Genomic DNA, 19,112 nt, shown 5'->3' with positions numbered 1-19,112 from the left:
CCAAGTACTTTGTTTAGCGTGAGAATACTGCTTCCTATACAAACCACTGAATATAAGTCAATCACATGATAGAATTGAGTCAATCCCCATCACTTTCTCTCCATTTCTTCCCCTCTTCTCAATAACTTTCTCAAGGGTACGCAAGCTCACATCACAGTTACCATGCACATTAACACAGACAGTTGGTTTCTAAGACAAATGCAAGATCACTGGTTGGTTGTGTAAGTGTGACCTGAGGCTAAGCCTTTGTCCCCTGAGAGTCAGCTTGTCTTCACAGGTGCGGGAGGAAGGGGACTGTTGTGTCTGTTGTTGATCAGGGTTACAGTACATCAACACTTGGATTGTTGCAATATGCAACAAATTAAACCCTGCTTATATGACTATTATAACTTCTTATTTTAGTTACCACTAACTACTGAAATGCCTACCGTTGCTAAATAGCCTCATAAACATGGCATGGATCTTGCAAGATGAGCTCTCTTAGCAGACCCATCTTTGACAGAGAGAGCATAATGCTTCATTCATAACCAAGTGGGAATTTACCACATACGACTGGGAAAAATCCAATTGAATGCCCCTCCAACTGGTAATTACTAGTGGGAAACTCCTCTATCATCCAGAGCTCCCACTTTCCCACAAGCTGACCTCTGACGTCACCTACAGTGATTCGTCCTTTAAAAGTTGCAGCGTACTGCGGTGCAGGTTGCATGTTGCCGCAGAATTCTATGGGAAGTTATTTAAGTGTGAACCACTAGTACCATTAATGCTAGTTAGTGCTAGTTTGACCACCAGAGGGCATCTTTGAGAAGCATTTGGTAGCCTTCAATAATGGCTGTACTAGAGAATTTAAAACCTTTTTTTGTAAGAACATAGCATATGGGACCGATTTTAAGAAATGTTGCATAATTAATTTGCTTAATATTACAGTGTTTCTATTCCAAGAAAAGTGAAAAACCCTCTGGATTTCCATTAGGATGGAACGGAAAATATGGCGCTGTACAACGTGACGGTCAGGAGTAGGCTACAGTACTGGGCTATTTAGCTAAAGAATCCCCGTGTTGTGCAGGCACGCGGGAGACCGGGTCTCAATTCCCCGGCGGGGAGGAAGGTGTAGGCTGTCCTTGTAAATAAGAATTTGTTCTTAACTGACTTGCCTAGTTAAATAAAGGCTACACTAAGAGCATGACATTTCTACATCCTAATTTTCGAATTCTAGTCTAACCACTACCCAAACGGAGATTCAGTGAAAATAAAAATCTCATTGATTATCAAGACCAGTCCCCATGCTTGTCTCAGCGCAGCGCAAAACGGTGCTAAAATAGTTGTAGCCTATTGCTTAAAATCCTTCAACATGCTTCAATATGCTCTTTAAATAAATAAGACCTACACCACTTTTAACAGTACATAACTCAACACTAGTGAGACTCATGTCGCCTACAGTATATCTCTCCGCCAATAATTACATATAGAGGATTGGAGGATATTTCTGTAATTCAGTGATATTTATTCCCATAGTAATTCGTTATGGATCCATAACTAAATAAACATTAGCATTTTGAAAGAGTATTTTTATAATTATTATTTTACCACTTCTTTCTCCCCAATTGGTAGTTACAGTCTTGTCTCATCGCTGCAACTCCCGTACGGACTCGGGAGAGGCAATGGTCGAGAGCAATGCATCCTCCGAAACACAACCAAACCAAGCCGCACTGCACATCCAACCGGGAAGCCAGCCACACCAATGTGTCGGAGGGAACAACGGCCACCTGGCGACCACAGGAGTCTCTAGTGCGCGATGAGACAAGGATATCCCTGCCGGCCAAACCCAGACGACACTGGGCCAGGGACTTCCCGGTCACGGCCGGCTGCGACAGAGCCTGGACTCGAACCCAGAATCTCTGGTGGCACAGCTAGTACTGCGATGCAGTGCCTTTGACCACTGCGCCAACCTGGAGGCCCCTATAATTATTTTATTAACGAAAGCATAAAGATGCCATTATTAGTTACATTGTTTTAGTTTGAATGTGCAGACAGGCACTAAGAACAGAACAGCGGGAACATTTTCCTAGTCAGCGCCATTATTAGTGCAATGCCCCTTAAAGTGTTGCCAGTGTAGCGGTCCACACCCACCCCCCGTCCTTTCCCCATGGGCTAGGTCGGTCTCCTGTGCGCTGCTCTGCAACCCATCCTGTGCCCCCTGCCCTCGTGCCTTGAACCCTGTGCACTTTCAGTGGATACAGCTAGAGAACTGCAAGGCGCCACTGTGCGCCACTCGGAAGCCATGAACAATATGACCAATTTATATTGTCCTGCTAATAACAGGGTTAATAATATATCTGTGAGAATATCCAACGGCTTTTATATAATTCTAAATTAATAACAAAAATAATCTCTTAGTTTAAAAAAAGTACAATATTTTGGAGATGATTTTGATTTCAAATAACGTAAAATGAGCGATAAAAAAGCCATTCTTGAACATGGGGTGAGACAATGTTACTAATTTGTAAATAAAGCCAGTTTGTTATTTAGAATGATTTATTTCTGTATTTAGAGGGAGAGAAACCAAAAACCTACAGTCATCTCATGGGTCTGCCAGTCAAGGCCGGCACCAGTATTGAACCAGCATCTGTAGCATCATAGCTTGCACTGCTATGCAGTGTCTTAGACTAATGCGCCACTCAAGCGCTGTACAACATGATCGGTCGGGAGTGGCATACAATACTACGGTAGGAGCAAAAATAATCCTGACCAAAAAAATAAATAACCTTAGTGTAACAACAGTTTTAGTAAGTAATACTGAAGTTGTGCACAATTACCAGTTTCTTTTTAGGTTTATGTCGCCCATTCATTGTCAGAGACACAGTAGGACCCAAAAGCATAATCAGTGCTCTAACTCCCCCTTGCGCTGGTCTGGAGCAAAGAAGTGGTGATGCAGGGTACCGTACTAAACCACAAATTACTTCTAAGTCCCGCAGCATAATCACACAACGTTTAGTGGAGCAAACACTGTACTAAGGTAATTATCTTAATACCATCATTTTCGGCAGTTATATGCAACAACAAAATATAATTTAATATATGTATTCATGTTTTTGAACAGTATCATTTGTTTACAAGCATGATAGCTGTACTTTTAGCAACTTGTTAGCAATTAGACAATCTGCATTTCTCAACAAGTTCAAAGCATGTGAATGCATCCAACTGGTATTTACGACTTCACATCTGGTAAATTCCTACCTCCCACTTGGTTACGAACACAGCATTGGTACTTTGAACCTGCCCGTGTGAATTTGTATGCACATAATGGATATGCAAAACTAACACCAACCCAGACCCGAACGCTGGACCTCACAACATTAGAACAACTGTGATTGGTTCACAGGTACTTGCAACAGACATTTATACACGTAGACCTACAGAATGCATTTGTTTTCATTGGATGGGCATGGGATGGCATCAGACCAAGAGCTCAATACAGGGAGGTGGGGAGGGCATTCAAATGCATCTATTACTATTCTACCTAGATCGCAGCCCCAACTCAAACCACACAAAGACTGTCTGACACGGAACAGAATACGCGGAGTGGAAAGTGCTTAGTCCATTCCCTCCAAAATATTACTTACAGCCACCATGACTCCACATGTGAAATGAAACTTTGTTCTTAAAACATATCCACAATAAGGATAGTCAGTCTCACACTCATTTGATTAAACTCAGTAGGGAAATATGCCTAAACTACTCAATCTCTGATCTAATTGAAGTCACCACCAGTACAATCCAGGACAACCAACCTAACCTATCACATTCCTAACAAGCCTTTTACAAAGCCATTATGTCTAGAGGCAGTTTAGCTGTCTAGCAGTTTCGTCCCCATGCAACCCTGGTGCCTAAACCATTTGTCTAAACACACTTCTACCTGTCTGCCTTGTAGCTCCACTAAACTTTTCTTTATTTCTCCCTCTCTCCTATTCTCTCTCTCTCTCTCTCAATTCAATTCAATTTAAGGGCTTTATTGGCATGGGAAACATATGTTAACATTGTCAAATCAATTAACATCTCTCTCTCTCATTATATATATATGTGTGTGTGTGTGTCCACCTACTGGATTAAGCGAGAGATCCACACCTCTCCCTTAGATGTTTGTAAGAACCCGGAACCCATTTCTGTGGTAGGAGAAAGTCCCAGGTAGGTAGGTAGGTATTAGATGTTCCTGCCTGTTCTGGACTTTCACTGCCTGTGTGGCTCCACTCCCCTGTGCTACTCCACCCCACGGCTTTATAGCCTAAATATCTTCAAGTTGAACAACCAAGGGGTCAAAGGTGGCAGGCAGCAAGGTTACAAAAGCTCAGTGTTTTCATACCCGACCCATCACACCCAAGGCAGCTTGGAGAGGGAGTGGGGAGAAGCGCATGGCAGCCTCTGCATATCATTTGTTTTCTGCATGTGCTTTTCCCATTCTTTATGAAAAGCAACACATAGATCCATCCATACAAAGCAGGAGAGTTTATCTTGACTTTATACAGTCTATACCGTATCTATGGATATTTCGAAAATACAGATGGTATAATTTTCAATACTGTTAAAAATACTGTATACCGTACCAGTCAACATTTTGGACACACCTACTCATTCAAGGGTTTTTCTTTATTTTTACTATTTTCTACATTGAAGAATAATAATGAAGGCATCAAAACTATGAAATAATTTGTGGAATTTCTTTCCTTCTAAATTCGTTTGAACCAACCAGTTGTGTTGTGACAAGTAGAGGTCGACCGATTATGATTTTTCAACGCCGATACCGATTATTGGAGGCCCAAAACCGCCGCTGCCGATTAATTGGCCGATTTTCCCCAATTTATTTGTAATAATGACAATTACAACAATACTGAATGAACACTTATTTTAACTTAATATAATAAATAAATCAAATCAATTTAGCCACAAATAAATAATGAAACATGTTCAATTTGGTTTAAATAATGCAAAAACAAAGTGTTGGAGAAGAAAGTAAAAGTGCAATATGTGCCATGTAAGAAAGCTAACGTTTAAGTTCCTTGCTCAGAACATGAGAACATATGAAAGCTGGTGGTTCCTTTTAACATGAGTCTTCAATATTCCCAGGTAAGAAGTTTTAGGTTGTAGTTATTATAGGAATTATAGGACTATTTCTCTCTATACGATTTGTATTTCATATACCTTTGACTATTGGATGTTCTTATAGGTACTTTAGTATTGCCAGTGTAACAGTATAGCTTCCGTCCCTCTCCTCGCTCCTACCTGGGCTCGAACCAGGAACACATCGACAACAGCCACCCTCGAAGCAGCGTTACCCATGCAGAGCAAGGGGAACAACTACTCCAAGTCTCAGAGCGAGTGACGTTTGAAACGCTATTAGTGCGCACCCGCTAACTAGCTAGCCATTTCACATCGGTTACACCAGCCTAATCTTGGGAGTTGATAGGCTTGAAGTCATAAACAGCGCAATGCTTGAAGCACAGCGTAGAGCTGCTGGCAAAACGCACTAAAGTGCTGTTTGAATGAATGCTTACGAGCCTGCTGGTGCCTACCATCGCTCAGTCAGACTGCTCTATCAAATCCTAGACTTAATTATAACATAATAACACACAGAAATACGAGCCTCTGGTCATTAATATGGTCGAATCCGGAAACTATCATCTCGAAAACAAAATGTTTTTTTTTTTTTTCAGTGAAATACGGAACCGTTCCGTATTTTATCTAACGGGTGACATAATTGGTCATAATGACCTAAAATTCTGGCAAATTAGTTCGCAACGAGCCAGGCGGCCCAAACAGTTGCATATACCCTGACTCTGCATGCAATGAACGCAAAATGACACAATTTCACCTGGTTAATATTGCCTGCTAACCTGGATTTCTTTTAGCTAAATATGCAGGTTTAAAAATATATACTTCTGTGTATTGATTTTAAGAAAGGCATTGATGTTTATGGTTAGGTACAGTCGTGCAACAATTGTGCTTTTTTCGCAAATGCGCTTTTGTTAAATCATCCCCCGTTTGGTGAAGTCGGCTGTCTTTGTTAGGAAGAAATAGTCTTCACAGTTCGCAACGAGCCAGGCGGCCCAAACTGCTGCATATACCCTGACTCTGTTTGCAAGAGAAGTGACACATTATCCCTAGTTAAAATAAATTCATATTAGCAGGCAATATTAACTAAATATGCAGGTTTAAAAATATATACTTGTGTATTGATTTTAAGAAAGGCATTGATGTTTATGGTTGGAGCAACGTGTACCTAAGCGATTATATGCAACACAGGACAGGCTAGATAAACTAGTAATATCATCAACCATGTGTAGTTAACTAGTGATTATGATTGATTGATTGTTTTTTATAAGATAAGTTTAATGCTAGCTAGCAACTTACCTTGGCTTCTTACTGCATTCGCGTAACGGGCAGGCTCCTCGTGGAGTGCAATGTAAAGCAGGTGGTTAGAGCGTTGGACTAGTTAACCATAAGGTTGCAAGATTGAATCCCCGAGCTGACAAGGTAAAAATCTGTCATTCTGCCTCTGAACAAGGCAGTTAACCCACCGTTCCTAGGCCGTTATTGAAAATAAGGATGTGTTCTTAACTGACTTGCCTAGTTAAATAAAGGTCAAAAAAAATACATTAAAAAATATTTTTAAAATAAAAACAATCAGCGTCCAAAAATACCGATTTCCGATTGTTATGAAAACGTGAAATCGGCCCTAATTAATCGGCCATTCCGATTAATCGGTCGACCTCTAGTGACAAGGTAGGGGTGGTATACTGAAGATACCCCTATTTGGTAAAAGGCAGAGTCCATATTATGGCAAAAACAGCTCAAATAAGCAAAGAGAAACAACAGCCCATCATTACTTCAAGACATGAAGGTGAGTCAATCCGGAAAATGTCAAGAACTTTGAAAGTTTCTTCAAGTGCAGTCGCAAAAACCATCAAGCGCTACGATGAAACTGGCTCTCATGAGGACTGCCACAGGAAAGGAAGACCCAGAGTTACCTCTGCTGCAGAGGATAAGTTCATTAGAGTTAACTACACCTTAGATTGCAGCCCAAATAAATGCTTCACAGAGTTCAAGTAACAGACACATCTCAACATCAACTGTTCAGATGAGACTGCGTGAATCAGACCTTCATGGTCGAATTGCTGCAAAGAAACCACTACTAAAGGACACCAATAAGAAGAAGAGACTTGCTTAGGCCAAGAAATATGAGCAATGAACATTAGACCGGTGGAAATCTGTCATTTGGTCTGATGAGTCCAAATTTGAGATTTTTGGTTCCAACTTCCGTGTCTTTGTGAGACGCAGAGTAGGTGAACGGATGATCTCCGCATATGTGGTTCCCACCATGAAGCATGGAGGAGGAGGTGTGATGGTGCTTTGCTGGTGACCCTGTTGGGGATTTATTTTGAATACAAAGCACCCTTAACCAGCATGGCTACCACAGCATTCTACAGCGACACACCATCCCATCTGGTTTGCGCTTAGCGGGACTATCATTTATTTTTCAACAGGACAATGACCCAACACACCTCCAGGCTGTGTAAGGGCTATTTATCCAAGAAGGAGAGTGATGGAGTGCTGCATCAGATGACCTGGCCTCCACAATCACCTCAAACAAATTGAGATGATTTGGGATGAGTTGGAGTACAGAGTGAAGGAAAAGCAGCCAACAAGTACGCAGCATATGTGGGAACTCCTTCAAGACTGTTGAAAAAGCATTCCAGCTGAAGCTGGTTGAGAGAATGCCAAAAGTGTGCAAAGCTGTCATCAAGGCAAAGGGTGGCTGCTTTGAAGAATCTAAATTATAAAATACATTTTGATTTGTTTAACACTTTTTTGGTTACTACATGATTCCATATGTGTTATTTCATAGTGTTGATGTATTCCCTATTATTGTACAATGTAGAAAATAGTAAAAATAAAGAAAACCCTGGAATGAGTAAGTGTGTCCAAACATTTGACTGGTACTGTATATATTTGCACCCATCTCAGTAAACTAATTTATTGCGGAGGCCTAGACTGAAAGTCAATTTATGCTTGATCCGAAAATGTGGTAGGAGGCTCCATATGGAGGGTGCGATGCAATAGTGGAGTCTCCAGAGGCACGCAGTGGCCAAATTGAGCTCATCGTCATGCTCCTCCCCAATGTTGTAACAATGCGGAGGGCTCTGTATAGCTCCGTGTTGACATGATTGGTTGATGGTAGGTGGGGGCGGTATATCCTATACAGTGGGGGAAAAAAGTATTTAGTCAGCCACCAATTGTGCAAGTTCTCCCACTTAAAAAGATGAGAGAGGCCTGTAATTTTCATCATAGGTACACGTCAACTATGACAGACAATTGATGGCTGACTAAATACTTTTTTGCCCCACTGTATAAACACAAACTGACTTCCTTGACAACAGCTCTGCACTGCTCCGTGAAGCGCAAGAATGAATGTATGAATGCCCTGACGTCAGCTGAGGCCATATCACCGTAAATGCTGCATGGCCAATGCAGACGTCGGATTGACCATGCGCCCAGATGCACAATGCACTTCTCTCTCTAGAATGCTCTCTCTCCTGCCAATTTGTGCACATTCATTGTGTGAATTGTTTGCATTTGATTGTTAGTCTATATCAATTTCCAGTTCCATGTATCAGTAGTAGTACACTTACCGGCTACCACCCAGTTACTCAACCCTGTACCTTAGAGGCTGCTGCCCTATGTACATAGACATGGAATCACTGGCCACTTTAATAATGGAACACTAGTCACTTTAATAATGTTCACATACTGCTTTACTCATTTCATATGTATATAACGTATTCTACTGTATTTTAGTCAATGCCACACCGACATTGCTCGTTCTAACATTTATATATTTCTTAATTCCATTATTTTACTTTTAGATGTGTGTGTATTGTTGTGTATTGTTAGATATTACTGCACTGTTGAACTAGGAACACAAACATTTCGCTACACATATACTAAATATGTATGTGACAAATAACATTTAATTTGATTTGAATTCCTAATGTACAAAGTTTATTACTTTGGTTAAGGTAATTATTTTAATGGATTCAATATTATTATTCCAGTCTTCCCGTTCTCATTGTCTGAGTGGACACGTTGTTTGCAGAGCGCACAACCTATGCTACAGTTGTGAGAAACAAGTTTTGGTTTATTTCATTCCATTTACGAGTTTAGTCAATTTAGTAATCGTCTTTTGTTTGGAGCGCTCCTGTCAATGTTGAGTAAGGACGCGCACACATAGAAATAGGCCTATTGGCTACCTGAAAAATCTTTCAGCTCTCAAAGTGAAAAATGTTACGCTCTGATCTAGTGGAAATGTCATAAAATAAGCCAACCTGATTACTTCTTATCAGTGCTTGACTTGGACTGAAATAGATTAAGTACTCATTTTGGGTGCTGGTACTGTTTATATTTAGGTGCAGGAGCTCCATGATACTTTTGAGCTAGTATTCTATAAGAGGAACAGGAGCTCAAGCAGTAGAACATTTGAGGTGCTAGTACTCAGCTCCGGTGAGCTACTGCCCAAGTCAAGCACTGGTTCTTATCCCTTGTGCAAATAGCCTACAGCTGTGTCTGTCATGAGAGGGGAAACTCTGTAAACTTGTATACAATGTTACAAGTTCGCTAGTGCAAGCTTTGGGGCTGGACCCAAATTAATAGTTGATACAATGTTTTAAGTTTGTTGCAGACAGGCCATGTGAAGCCAAGGTGATTTATAGGATATTTATTTTTATTAGGATATTGTCTACCTGCTGGCTGCAATGCTTTTATTTCTTGGCTTTATTGTAGGCTATTTTTACATAGTTACTTTTTAGGTTTGTATCATTTTCATTTGGATATAATTTTGATTAACCACATGAGAATGATTTTGAGAGATTTAAAATTAAACTGTTTCACGAAAATGTGCACATGAAAACCTTAACTGGCACGCAGATCGCTAGAAATGGTAAGATAAATTGGCATTCCACATGAGAAAGGTTGCCTTCTCCTCGTGTAGCCTATTACCGGAAACTTCAGGAGAGTAATGGCAGAATCTGTGAAAGCCAGCAGGAGCGGGAGGAGAATAGTTGGGTCAGGTGAAGTTTTTTTTGGGGGGGTTATTTAGATCTCTGTTTAAGCATCAGATAAACTCAATGCGTATAGTTGATTTTATTAAAACACATAGGGTGTGTCTATATATATATGGAAAAATACATGTTTAAAAATGTTGACCAATTGATTGGTCGAAAGAACAGACGACTTTTGGTTGACCAAGATTAAATTATTTCCAGTTTAGGGATCCAGATATGCATTTGCCATGGCCATGGATATATATATATATATTTAAATAAATAATATATATACATAGAAAAAAAAGAATATATATATATATATATATATATATATATATATATATTCTTTTTCCCTTCTATATATATATATATATATATATATATATATATATATTACCTTTTTTAATGGCGCCCCCTTGTGTTCATATTCAGTAATACCGTATATCCCGGTATGGTACAGAAAAGGTATAACAAATTAAAATCTGGATACCGCCCAACCCTAATCTGGGTTATCAGTTAAAGCCAAGCCAGGGTGCCATAAAACATGCCCTCACTCCATAGTTACACAGATACAAACATCTCTTACACATAAATGTGGCAATTCCGATCTCACACTACAACGCGCACAAACATGCAAACATGAAAGTCTATATAAAAGAGAGCAGCAAATAAGAGCAAACTATGTAGTCCAGATGGAGGAGCTATCCAGGCCCCCCTGGCGCTGATAATAATAGTAAACAGTAAACCAGATGGTGGGTCACAGGCGATGCAACATGTTGCATTTTAACCACCCAACTCCACATACTGCAACACAAACTAACGTCTTGATGCGTACACAACTTCTTGACGAGTACACAGCAAACCTTACTTCCAGATTTCACATAACTCATCCTTACTCACCATTACACAAACTAAGATGGCGCTGGAGAACAAGGCTGACGTTTTATGTATTCCTAACCAATTGTGTTTGTTTGTTGGTTTCTTTGCGTTATTTGTAAAAAAATGTTTTACTTGTTTTGTACATAATGTTGCTGCTACCGTCTCTTATGACCGAAAATAACTTCTGGACATCAGAACTGCGATTACTCACCACAGACTGGCAGAATCCTTTTTTTCCTTTAACCTCTTACATCTAGACATTCCGCTAGCGGAACACCTGCTCCAATATCCAATGATAGGCGTGGCGCGAATTACAAATTCCTCAAAAATACAAAAACTTCAATTTTTCAAACATATGACTATTTCACAGCATTTTAAAGACAAGACTCTCCTTTATCTAACCACACTGTCCGATTTCAAAAAGGCTTTACAGCGAAAGCAAAACATTAGATTATGTCAGCAGAGTACCAAGCCAGAAATAATCAGACACCCATTTTTCAAGCTAGCATATAATGTCACAAAAAACAAAACCACAGCTAAATGCAGCACTAACCTTTGATGATCTTCATCAGATGACAACCCTAGGACATTATGTTATACAATGCATGCATGTTTTGTTCAATCAAGTTCATATTTATATCAAAAACCAGCTTTTTACATTAGCATGTGACGTTCAGAACTAGCATACCCCCGCAAACATCCGGTGAATTTACTAAATTACTCACGATAAACGTTCACAAAAAACATAACAATTATTTTAAGAATTATAGATACAGAACTCCTCTATGCACTCGATATGTCCGATTTTAAAATAGCTTTTCGGTGAAAGCACATTTTGCAATATTCTCAGTAGATAGCCCAGTCATCACGGCTAGCCATTTAGACACCGACCAAGTTTAGCCCTGATCAAACTCCGATTTACTATTACAAAAGTTTCATTACCTTTGTTGTCTTCGTCAGAATGCACTCCCAGGACTGCTACTTCAATAACAAATGTTGGTTTGGTCCAAAATAATCCATCGTTATATCCGAATAGCGGCATTTTGTTCGTGCGTTCCAGACACTATCCGAAATGGTAAAGAAGGGTCGCGCGCATGGCGCAATTCGTGACAAAAAAATTCTAAATATTCCATTACCGTACTTCGAAGCATGTCAACCGCTGTTTAAAATCAATTTTTATGCCATTTTTCTCGTAGAAAAGCGATAATATTCCGACCGGGAATCTCCTTTTCGGCAAACAGAGGAAAAAATCACAAAGACGGGGGCGGCCAGGTCACGCGCCTAAGCCCAGAGTCCCTTGATCGGCCACTTGAGAAAGGCGATAATGTGTTTCAGCCTGGGGCTGGGATGACGACATTCAGGTTTTTCCCGGGCTCTGAGCGCCTATGGACGACGTAGGAAGTGTCACGTTAGAGCAGAGATCCTTAGTAAAAGATAGAGATGGCAAAGAAGTTCCAGAAATGGTCAGACAGGCCACTTCCTGTAAAGGAATCTCTCAGGTTTTGACCTGCCATTTGAGTTCTGTTATACTCACAGACACCATTCAAACAGTTTTAGAAACTTTAGGGTGTTTTCTATCCATATATAATAAGTATATGCATATTCTAGTTACTGGGTAGGATTAGTAACCAGATTAAATCGGGTACGTTTTTTATCCAGCCGTGAAAATACTGCCCCCTAGCCATAAGAGGTTAACGAGTCCGATGAGCCCGATGTGAATGATATACTGCTTACCGGGAACAGGCCCAGGTCCCCATCATTTTTGTGAAGAGAAGGCAGAGAAAAAAGGGGCCAGAGGGTGGGCAACCTTCTGAGAAATCGTAAGCGATCGAATAAACCCCTACTTCCTTCCATTCTGCTAGCAAAGTGCAATCTTTGGAAAATAAAATCGATGACCTACGTGGAAGATTAAACTACCAACGGGACATTCAAAACTGTAATATCTTATGCTTCACGGAGTCGTGGCTAAACGATGACATTATCAACATACAGCTGGCTGGTTATACGCTGTACCGGCAGGCTAGAACAGCGGCGTCTGGTAAGACAAGGAGCGGCGGACTACGTATTTTTGTAAATTACAGCTGGTGCACAATATCTAAGGAAGTCTCAAGGTTTTGCATGATAAGCTGTAGACCACACTATCTACCTAGAGAGTTTTCATCTGTATTTTTCATAGTTGTTTACATACCACCACAGACTGATGCTGGCACTAGGACAGCACTGAATGAGCTGTATTCTGCCATAAGCAAACAGGAAAAGGCTCACCCAGAGGCGGCGCTCCTAGTAGTTGGAATTTAATGCAGGGAAACTTAAATCCGTCTTACCAAATTTCTATCAGCATGTTAATTGTGCAACCAGTGGGGGAAAAAAACTCTGGACCACCTTTACTCCACACACAGAGATGCATACAAAGCTCTCCCTTAACCTGTTATGGCTAGGGGGCAGTATTTTCACGGCCGGATAAAAAACGTACCCGATTTAATCTGATTATTACTCCTGCCCAGAAACTAGAATATGCATATAATTATTAGCTTTGGATAGAAAACACTCCAAAGTTTCTAAAACTGTTTGAATGGTGTCTGTGAGTATAACAGAACTCATTTGGCAGGCCAAAACCCGAGAAGATTCCATGCAGGAAGTGCCCTGTCTGACAATTTCTTGGCCTTCTTGATTATCTCTATCCATTACAGGGGATCTCTGCTGTTACGTGACACTTCCTACGGCTCCCATGGGCTCTCAGAAGGCGGCAAAAAGCTGAATCATGGCTTTGCAGGCTCTGGCTGAAAAAAAGTTGCGCGTTTGGATAGTGGCTGGTCACAGTACTGTGAGACTCAGGCTCGTGCCCGAGTCGACCCCATGCTTTATTTTCTTTCGTCTGTTTACCTAAACACAGATTCCCGGTCGGAATATTATCGCTTTTTTACGAGAAAAATGGCATAAAAATTGATTTTAAACAGAGGTTGACATGCTTCGAAGTACGGTAATGGAATATTTAGAAATCTTTTGTCACGAAATGCGCCATGCACTTATTTACACTTCGGATAGTGTCTTGAATGCACGAACAAAACGCCGCTATTTGGATATAACAATGGATTATTTTGAACCAAACCAACATTTGTTATTGAAGTAGCAGTCCTGGGAGTGCATTCTGACGAAGAACACCAAAGGTAATCAAACTTTTCTAATAGTAAATCTGACTTTGGTCAGGGCTAAACTTGGTGGGTGTCTAAATAGCTAGCCGTGATGGCTGGGCTATCTACTCAGAATATTGCAAAATGTGCTTTCACCAAAAAGCTATTTTAAAATCGGACACCTCGATTGCACAAAGGAGTTCTGTATCTATAATTCTTAAAATAATTGTTATGTTTTTTGTGAACGTTTATCGTGAGTAATTTAGTAAATTCACTGGAGGTTTGCGGGTGTTATGCTAGTTCTGAACGTCACATGCTAATGTAAAAAGCTGGTTTTTGATATAAATATGAACTTGATTGAACAAAACATGCATGTATTGTATAACATAATGTCCTAGGTGTGTCATCTGATGAAGATCATCAAAGGTTAGTGCTGCATTTAGCTGTGGTTTTGTTTTTTGTGACATTATATGCTAGCTTGAAAAATGGGTGTCTGATTATTTCTGGCTGGGTACTCTGCTGACATAATCTAATGTTTTGCTTTCGCTGTAAAGCCTTTTTGAAATCGGACAGTGTGGTTAGATAAAGGAGAGTCTTGTCTTTAAAATGCTGTGAAATAGTCATATGTTTGAAAAATTGAAGTTTTTGTATTTTTGAGGAATGTGTAATTCGCGCCATGCCTATCATTGGATATTGGAGCAGGTGTTCCGCTAGCGGAAAGTCTAGATGTAAGAGGTTAACCTCCATTTGGCAAATCTGACCATAATTCTATCCTCTTAATTCTTGCTTACAAGCAAAAATTAAAGCAGGAAGCACCAGTGACTCAAACAATAAAAAAGTGGTCAGATGAAGCAGATGCTAAGCTACAGGACTGTTTTGCTAGCACAGACTGGAATATGTTCAGGGATTCCTCCGATGGCATTGAGGAGTACACCACATCAGTCATTGGCTTCATCAATAAGTGCATCGATGACGTCGTCCCCACAGTGTCCGTATGTACATACCCCAACCAGAAGCCATGGATTACATGCAACATCCGCACTGAGCTAAAGGCTATAGCTGCCGCTTTCAAGGAGGGAGACTCTAACCCAGAAGCTTATAAGAAATCCCGCTATGCCCAACAATCAAACAGGCAAAGCTTCAATACAGGACAAAGATCGAATCGTACTACATCGGCTCTGATGCTCGTCGGATGTGGCAGGGCTTGCAACCCATTACAGACTACAAAGGGAAGCACAGCCAAGAGCTGCCCAGTGACACGAGCCTACCAGATGAGCTAAACTACTTCTATGCTCGCTTCGAGGCAAATAACACTGAAACATGCATGAGAGCACCAGCTGTTCTGGAAGACTGTGTGATCACGCTCCCACAGCCGATGTGAGTAAGACTTTTAAACAAGTCAACATTCACAAGGCCGCAGGGCTAGACGGATTACCAGGACGTGTACTGTGAGCATGCGCTGACCAACTGCCAAGTGTCTTCACTGACATTTTCAACCTCTGCCTGTCCGAGTCTGTAATACATGTTTAAAGCAGACCACTATAGTCCCTGTGCCCAAGAACACTAAAGTAACCTGCCTAAATGACTACCAACCCGTAGCACTCACGTTGGTAGCCATGAAGTGCTTTGAAAGGCTGGTCATGGCTCACATCAAAACCATTATCCCAGACCCACTCCAATTTGCAATCCGCCCTAACAGATCCACAGATGATGCAATCTCTATTGCACTCCACAGGGCCCTTTCCCACCTGGACAAAAGGAACACTGAGGTGCGAATGCTCAGCGTTCAACACCATAGTGCCCTCAAAGCTCATCAATAAGCTAAGGACCTAGAGACTAAACACCTCCCTCTGCAACTGGATCCTGGACTTCCTGACGGGTCGCCCCCAGTTGGTAAGGGGTAGGTAACAACACATCCGCCACACTGATCCTCAACACAGCGGCCCCTCAGAGGTGCATGCTCAGTCCCCTCCTGTACTCCCTGTTCACTCATGACTGCACGGCCAGGCACAACTCCAACACCATCATTAAGTTTGCCGATGACACAACAGTGATCACCGACAACGATGAGACCGTCTATAGGGAGGAGGTCAGAGACCTGGCCTTGTGGTGCCAGGACAACAACCTCTCCCTCAACGTGATCAAGACAAAGGAGATGATTGTGGACTACAGGAAAAATAGGACAGAGCATGCCCCCATTCTCATCGACGGGGCTGTAGTGGAGCAGGTTGAGAGCTTCAAGTTCCTTGGTGTCCACATCACCAACAAACTAACATGGTCCAAACACACCAAGACAGTCGTGAAGAGGGCACGACAAAACCTATTCCCCCTCAGGAGACTGAAAAGATTTGGCATGGGTCCTCAGATCCTCAAAAGGTTCTACAACTGCACCATCGATAGCCTCCTGACTGGTTGCATCACTGCCTGGTATGGCAACTGCTTGGCCTCCGACCGCAAGGCACTATTGAGGGTAGTGCGAACAGCCAAGTACATCACTGGGGCCAAGCTTCCTGCCATCCAGGACCTCTATACCAGGCGGTGTCAGAGGAAGGCCCTAAAAATTGTAAAATACTCCAGCCACCCTAGTCATAGACTGTTCTCTCTGCTACCGCTCGACAAGCAGTACCGGAGCGCCAAGTCTAGGTCCAAGAGGCTTCTAAACAGCTTCTACCCCCAAGCCATAAGACTGCTGAACATCTTATCAAATGGCTACCCAGACTATTTGCATTGCCTCCCGCACCCCCCACTCCCCACCCCCCTCTTTTACACCGCTGCTACTCTCTGTTGTTATCATCTAAGCATAGTCACTTTAATAACTACCTACATGTACATATTCCCTCAATAAACCGGTGCCCCCGCACATTGACTCTGTACCGGTACCCCCTGTATATAGTCTTGCGATTGCTAGTTAGTCCCGTATGGCTCAGTTGGTAGAGCATGGTGTTTGCAACGCCAGGGTTGTGGGTTTGATTCCCACGGGGGACCAGTACGGAAAAAAAATGTATGAAATGTATGCATTCACTACTGTAAGTCGCTCTGGATAAGAGCGTCTGCTAAATGACTAAAATGTAAATGATGTAAAAAAAAAATTATTTTACTGCTGCTGTTTAATTACTTGTTACTTTTATTTCTTATAATTTTTTTTTTTAAACTGCATTGTCAGTATGGGCTCGTAAGCATTTCACTCTAAGGTTGTTTCAGTATAATACCTATTCGGCACATGTGACTAATACGATTTGATTTGATAACCTGACATTACCCAAACTACCCGAATAATTCAATATTGAATTAATCAAATTAGTATTGTATGGAAAAAAGAACAATGTTAAAATATATCACATTGCATATTTAGTAATGACAGAATGTATTTTAAACTTCACACAATGAAAAACTTGTTACAAGCCTGCTAGAGTTAGCGGCAGGCGGACAAGCAATATCCACCTTCGTAGTACTGATGAAGCTTTTAACTGAAGCTGGTTAGCTTTAGAAAACCCTGAGTAGATCTAGCTTGCTTCATAGGATACCCCTCAGGTAAGCTATTACATAAGCTAAATAGCTAACCCATCACCACACAACAAAAACGTGTATTGTTCTAAGAACCCACTAGCTATAGAAGAGATTGGTTGGTCATGTCCCGCCAGCCAGTCTCTTTAAAAGAGAAAGACAGATAGGGATAACTCACTAGTCAGTGTTATAGAGGAGTGGAGGGAATGAAAACACACAGGCATGTACAGGACTCCCTGAAAAACAGTGGCAAGTGTTACTGAATGGACTATCCTGGCTAAATAAATACAAGGAAATGAATGACGCAGCTCACATGGAGCTCAGTCTTAAACACAGAGATTGAGGGGTAAACTATATAGACAGAGAGAAAGAAGATAAATGACAGTAGAATAAAAATAAATATATAAATAAATGCGAGGAGGCACTTACCTGCAGCCTGTTACAGTCCAGCACCCTGAAATCCTAGCTCCTGTATTCAAAGTATTCATGATGAAAGGAGATGATAGGAGAACAAGGGTTTGTCTAGGAGATGTTAACTAGTGTTTCAGTTCCTGTTATTGTCAGTGAGGTTGACATCAGCTACTGATACACAAGAGCACAGGAGGCACTTAGTCCTACTGCCCCTCTGGCTAGGCAAGTCCACAACAGAGAGAACGGGAGAGCAAGAAAGAAAGGAAAGAGAGAAAGAGACAGTTGGGGGAGAAACGAAACTATGCTTCAAACATCTGTTTTGCTTTCTATTCACTCCGAGCGGCAGAGAGAGAACATTGTAGATAAAGAGCGCAATAGGAAAGAATCTGCAGTGGAGTCTGCTTTCCCTCCCCTTCTCTCTCTATCACTCCCCCTCCCCTCCCCTGTGCTCCGCAACCAGCCGTACAGCCAACAAACGTAAGAGGATAACCTGTCCTCCAGATTATGTTCATTAGGTTGTATTAATAGCAGCAGGTTAGAGAGAGAGTCCTCCCCTCTGCAGTTGTATACACACACACACACACGCCACTCGCCTCGCCAGGCCCGCCAACCAACCAGTAATCTGTTTCTGACAGTAATTGTCACAACACTTCACTAGAAGAGACAGAGAAAAAGAAACAACTGAAAGAGAGAGAGAGTAAGAGAGAAAGAGAGAGAGCCTCTAAATGCCCCCTCAATGTTTGAGTTGTACTTCAAGTCAACAACAAACAAACAGAGGAGTTTGCTTTCTCAGAGAGAGAAAGCAAGAGAAAAAAGGAGGGAAAAACAGAGAGGAGGACAGAGGGAGGGGCAATAATATTCCCTAGTGGGCAGTCACTGTTTCTCTACTTGCCTGACACCCGAGTCTGGGGACAGCAGCATGACAGCGTGCACACACTTGCGCACAACCACAGATGGCTTTTTCATGTTCTGTATGGATAGAACAGCAGCTTCTGGTAAGAGAAGGGAAGGGGTATGTTTCTTCATCAAAAATTCCTGGTATACCAAAATTGAAAATATCTCGAGCTCTTGTTCACCCGACCTGCTAAAATGC

The 19,112-nt window shown here is 41.5% G+C and overlaps 1 protein-coding gene across 5 annotated transcripts in view; it reads right to left on the bottom strand.

Moving 5' to 3' along the window:
• Positions 1-19,112, bottom strand: part of uckl1b (uridine-cytidine kinase 1-like 1b) — a 58,553-nt gene that overhangs the window by 28,111 nt on the left and 11,330 nt on the right. The window contains exon 1 of one of the 5 annotated variants that reach the window (XR_006758502.1): positions 18,038-18,413. The exons of 1 other annotated variant lie outside the window; for it this stretch is intronic. Coding sequence is in view for 3 of the 4 variants with exons in the window: in XM_014134720.2 (XP_013990195.1) it covers positions 18,038-18,096 (59 nt within the window). In the remaining variant the exon portion in view is untranslated. Of the gene's footprint in view, positions 1-4,102; positions 4,283-18,037; positions 18,414-19,112 lie in introns of those variants that run through there. 3 more of the 5 variants (XM_014134720.2, XM_014134723.2, XM_014134722.2) reach the window with 3 other exon arrangements.

Source organism: Salmo salar, chromosome ssa13 (genome assembly GCF_905237065.1).
Source record: "Salmo salar chromosome ssa13, Ssal_v3.1, whole genome shotgun sequence".
NCBI lineage: Eukaryota > Metazoa > Chordata > Actinopteri > Salmoniformes > Salmonidae > Salmo > Salmo salar.
This window is presented reverse-complemented; position numbering and strand designations above follow the sequence as displayed.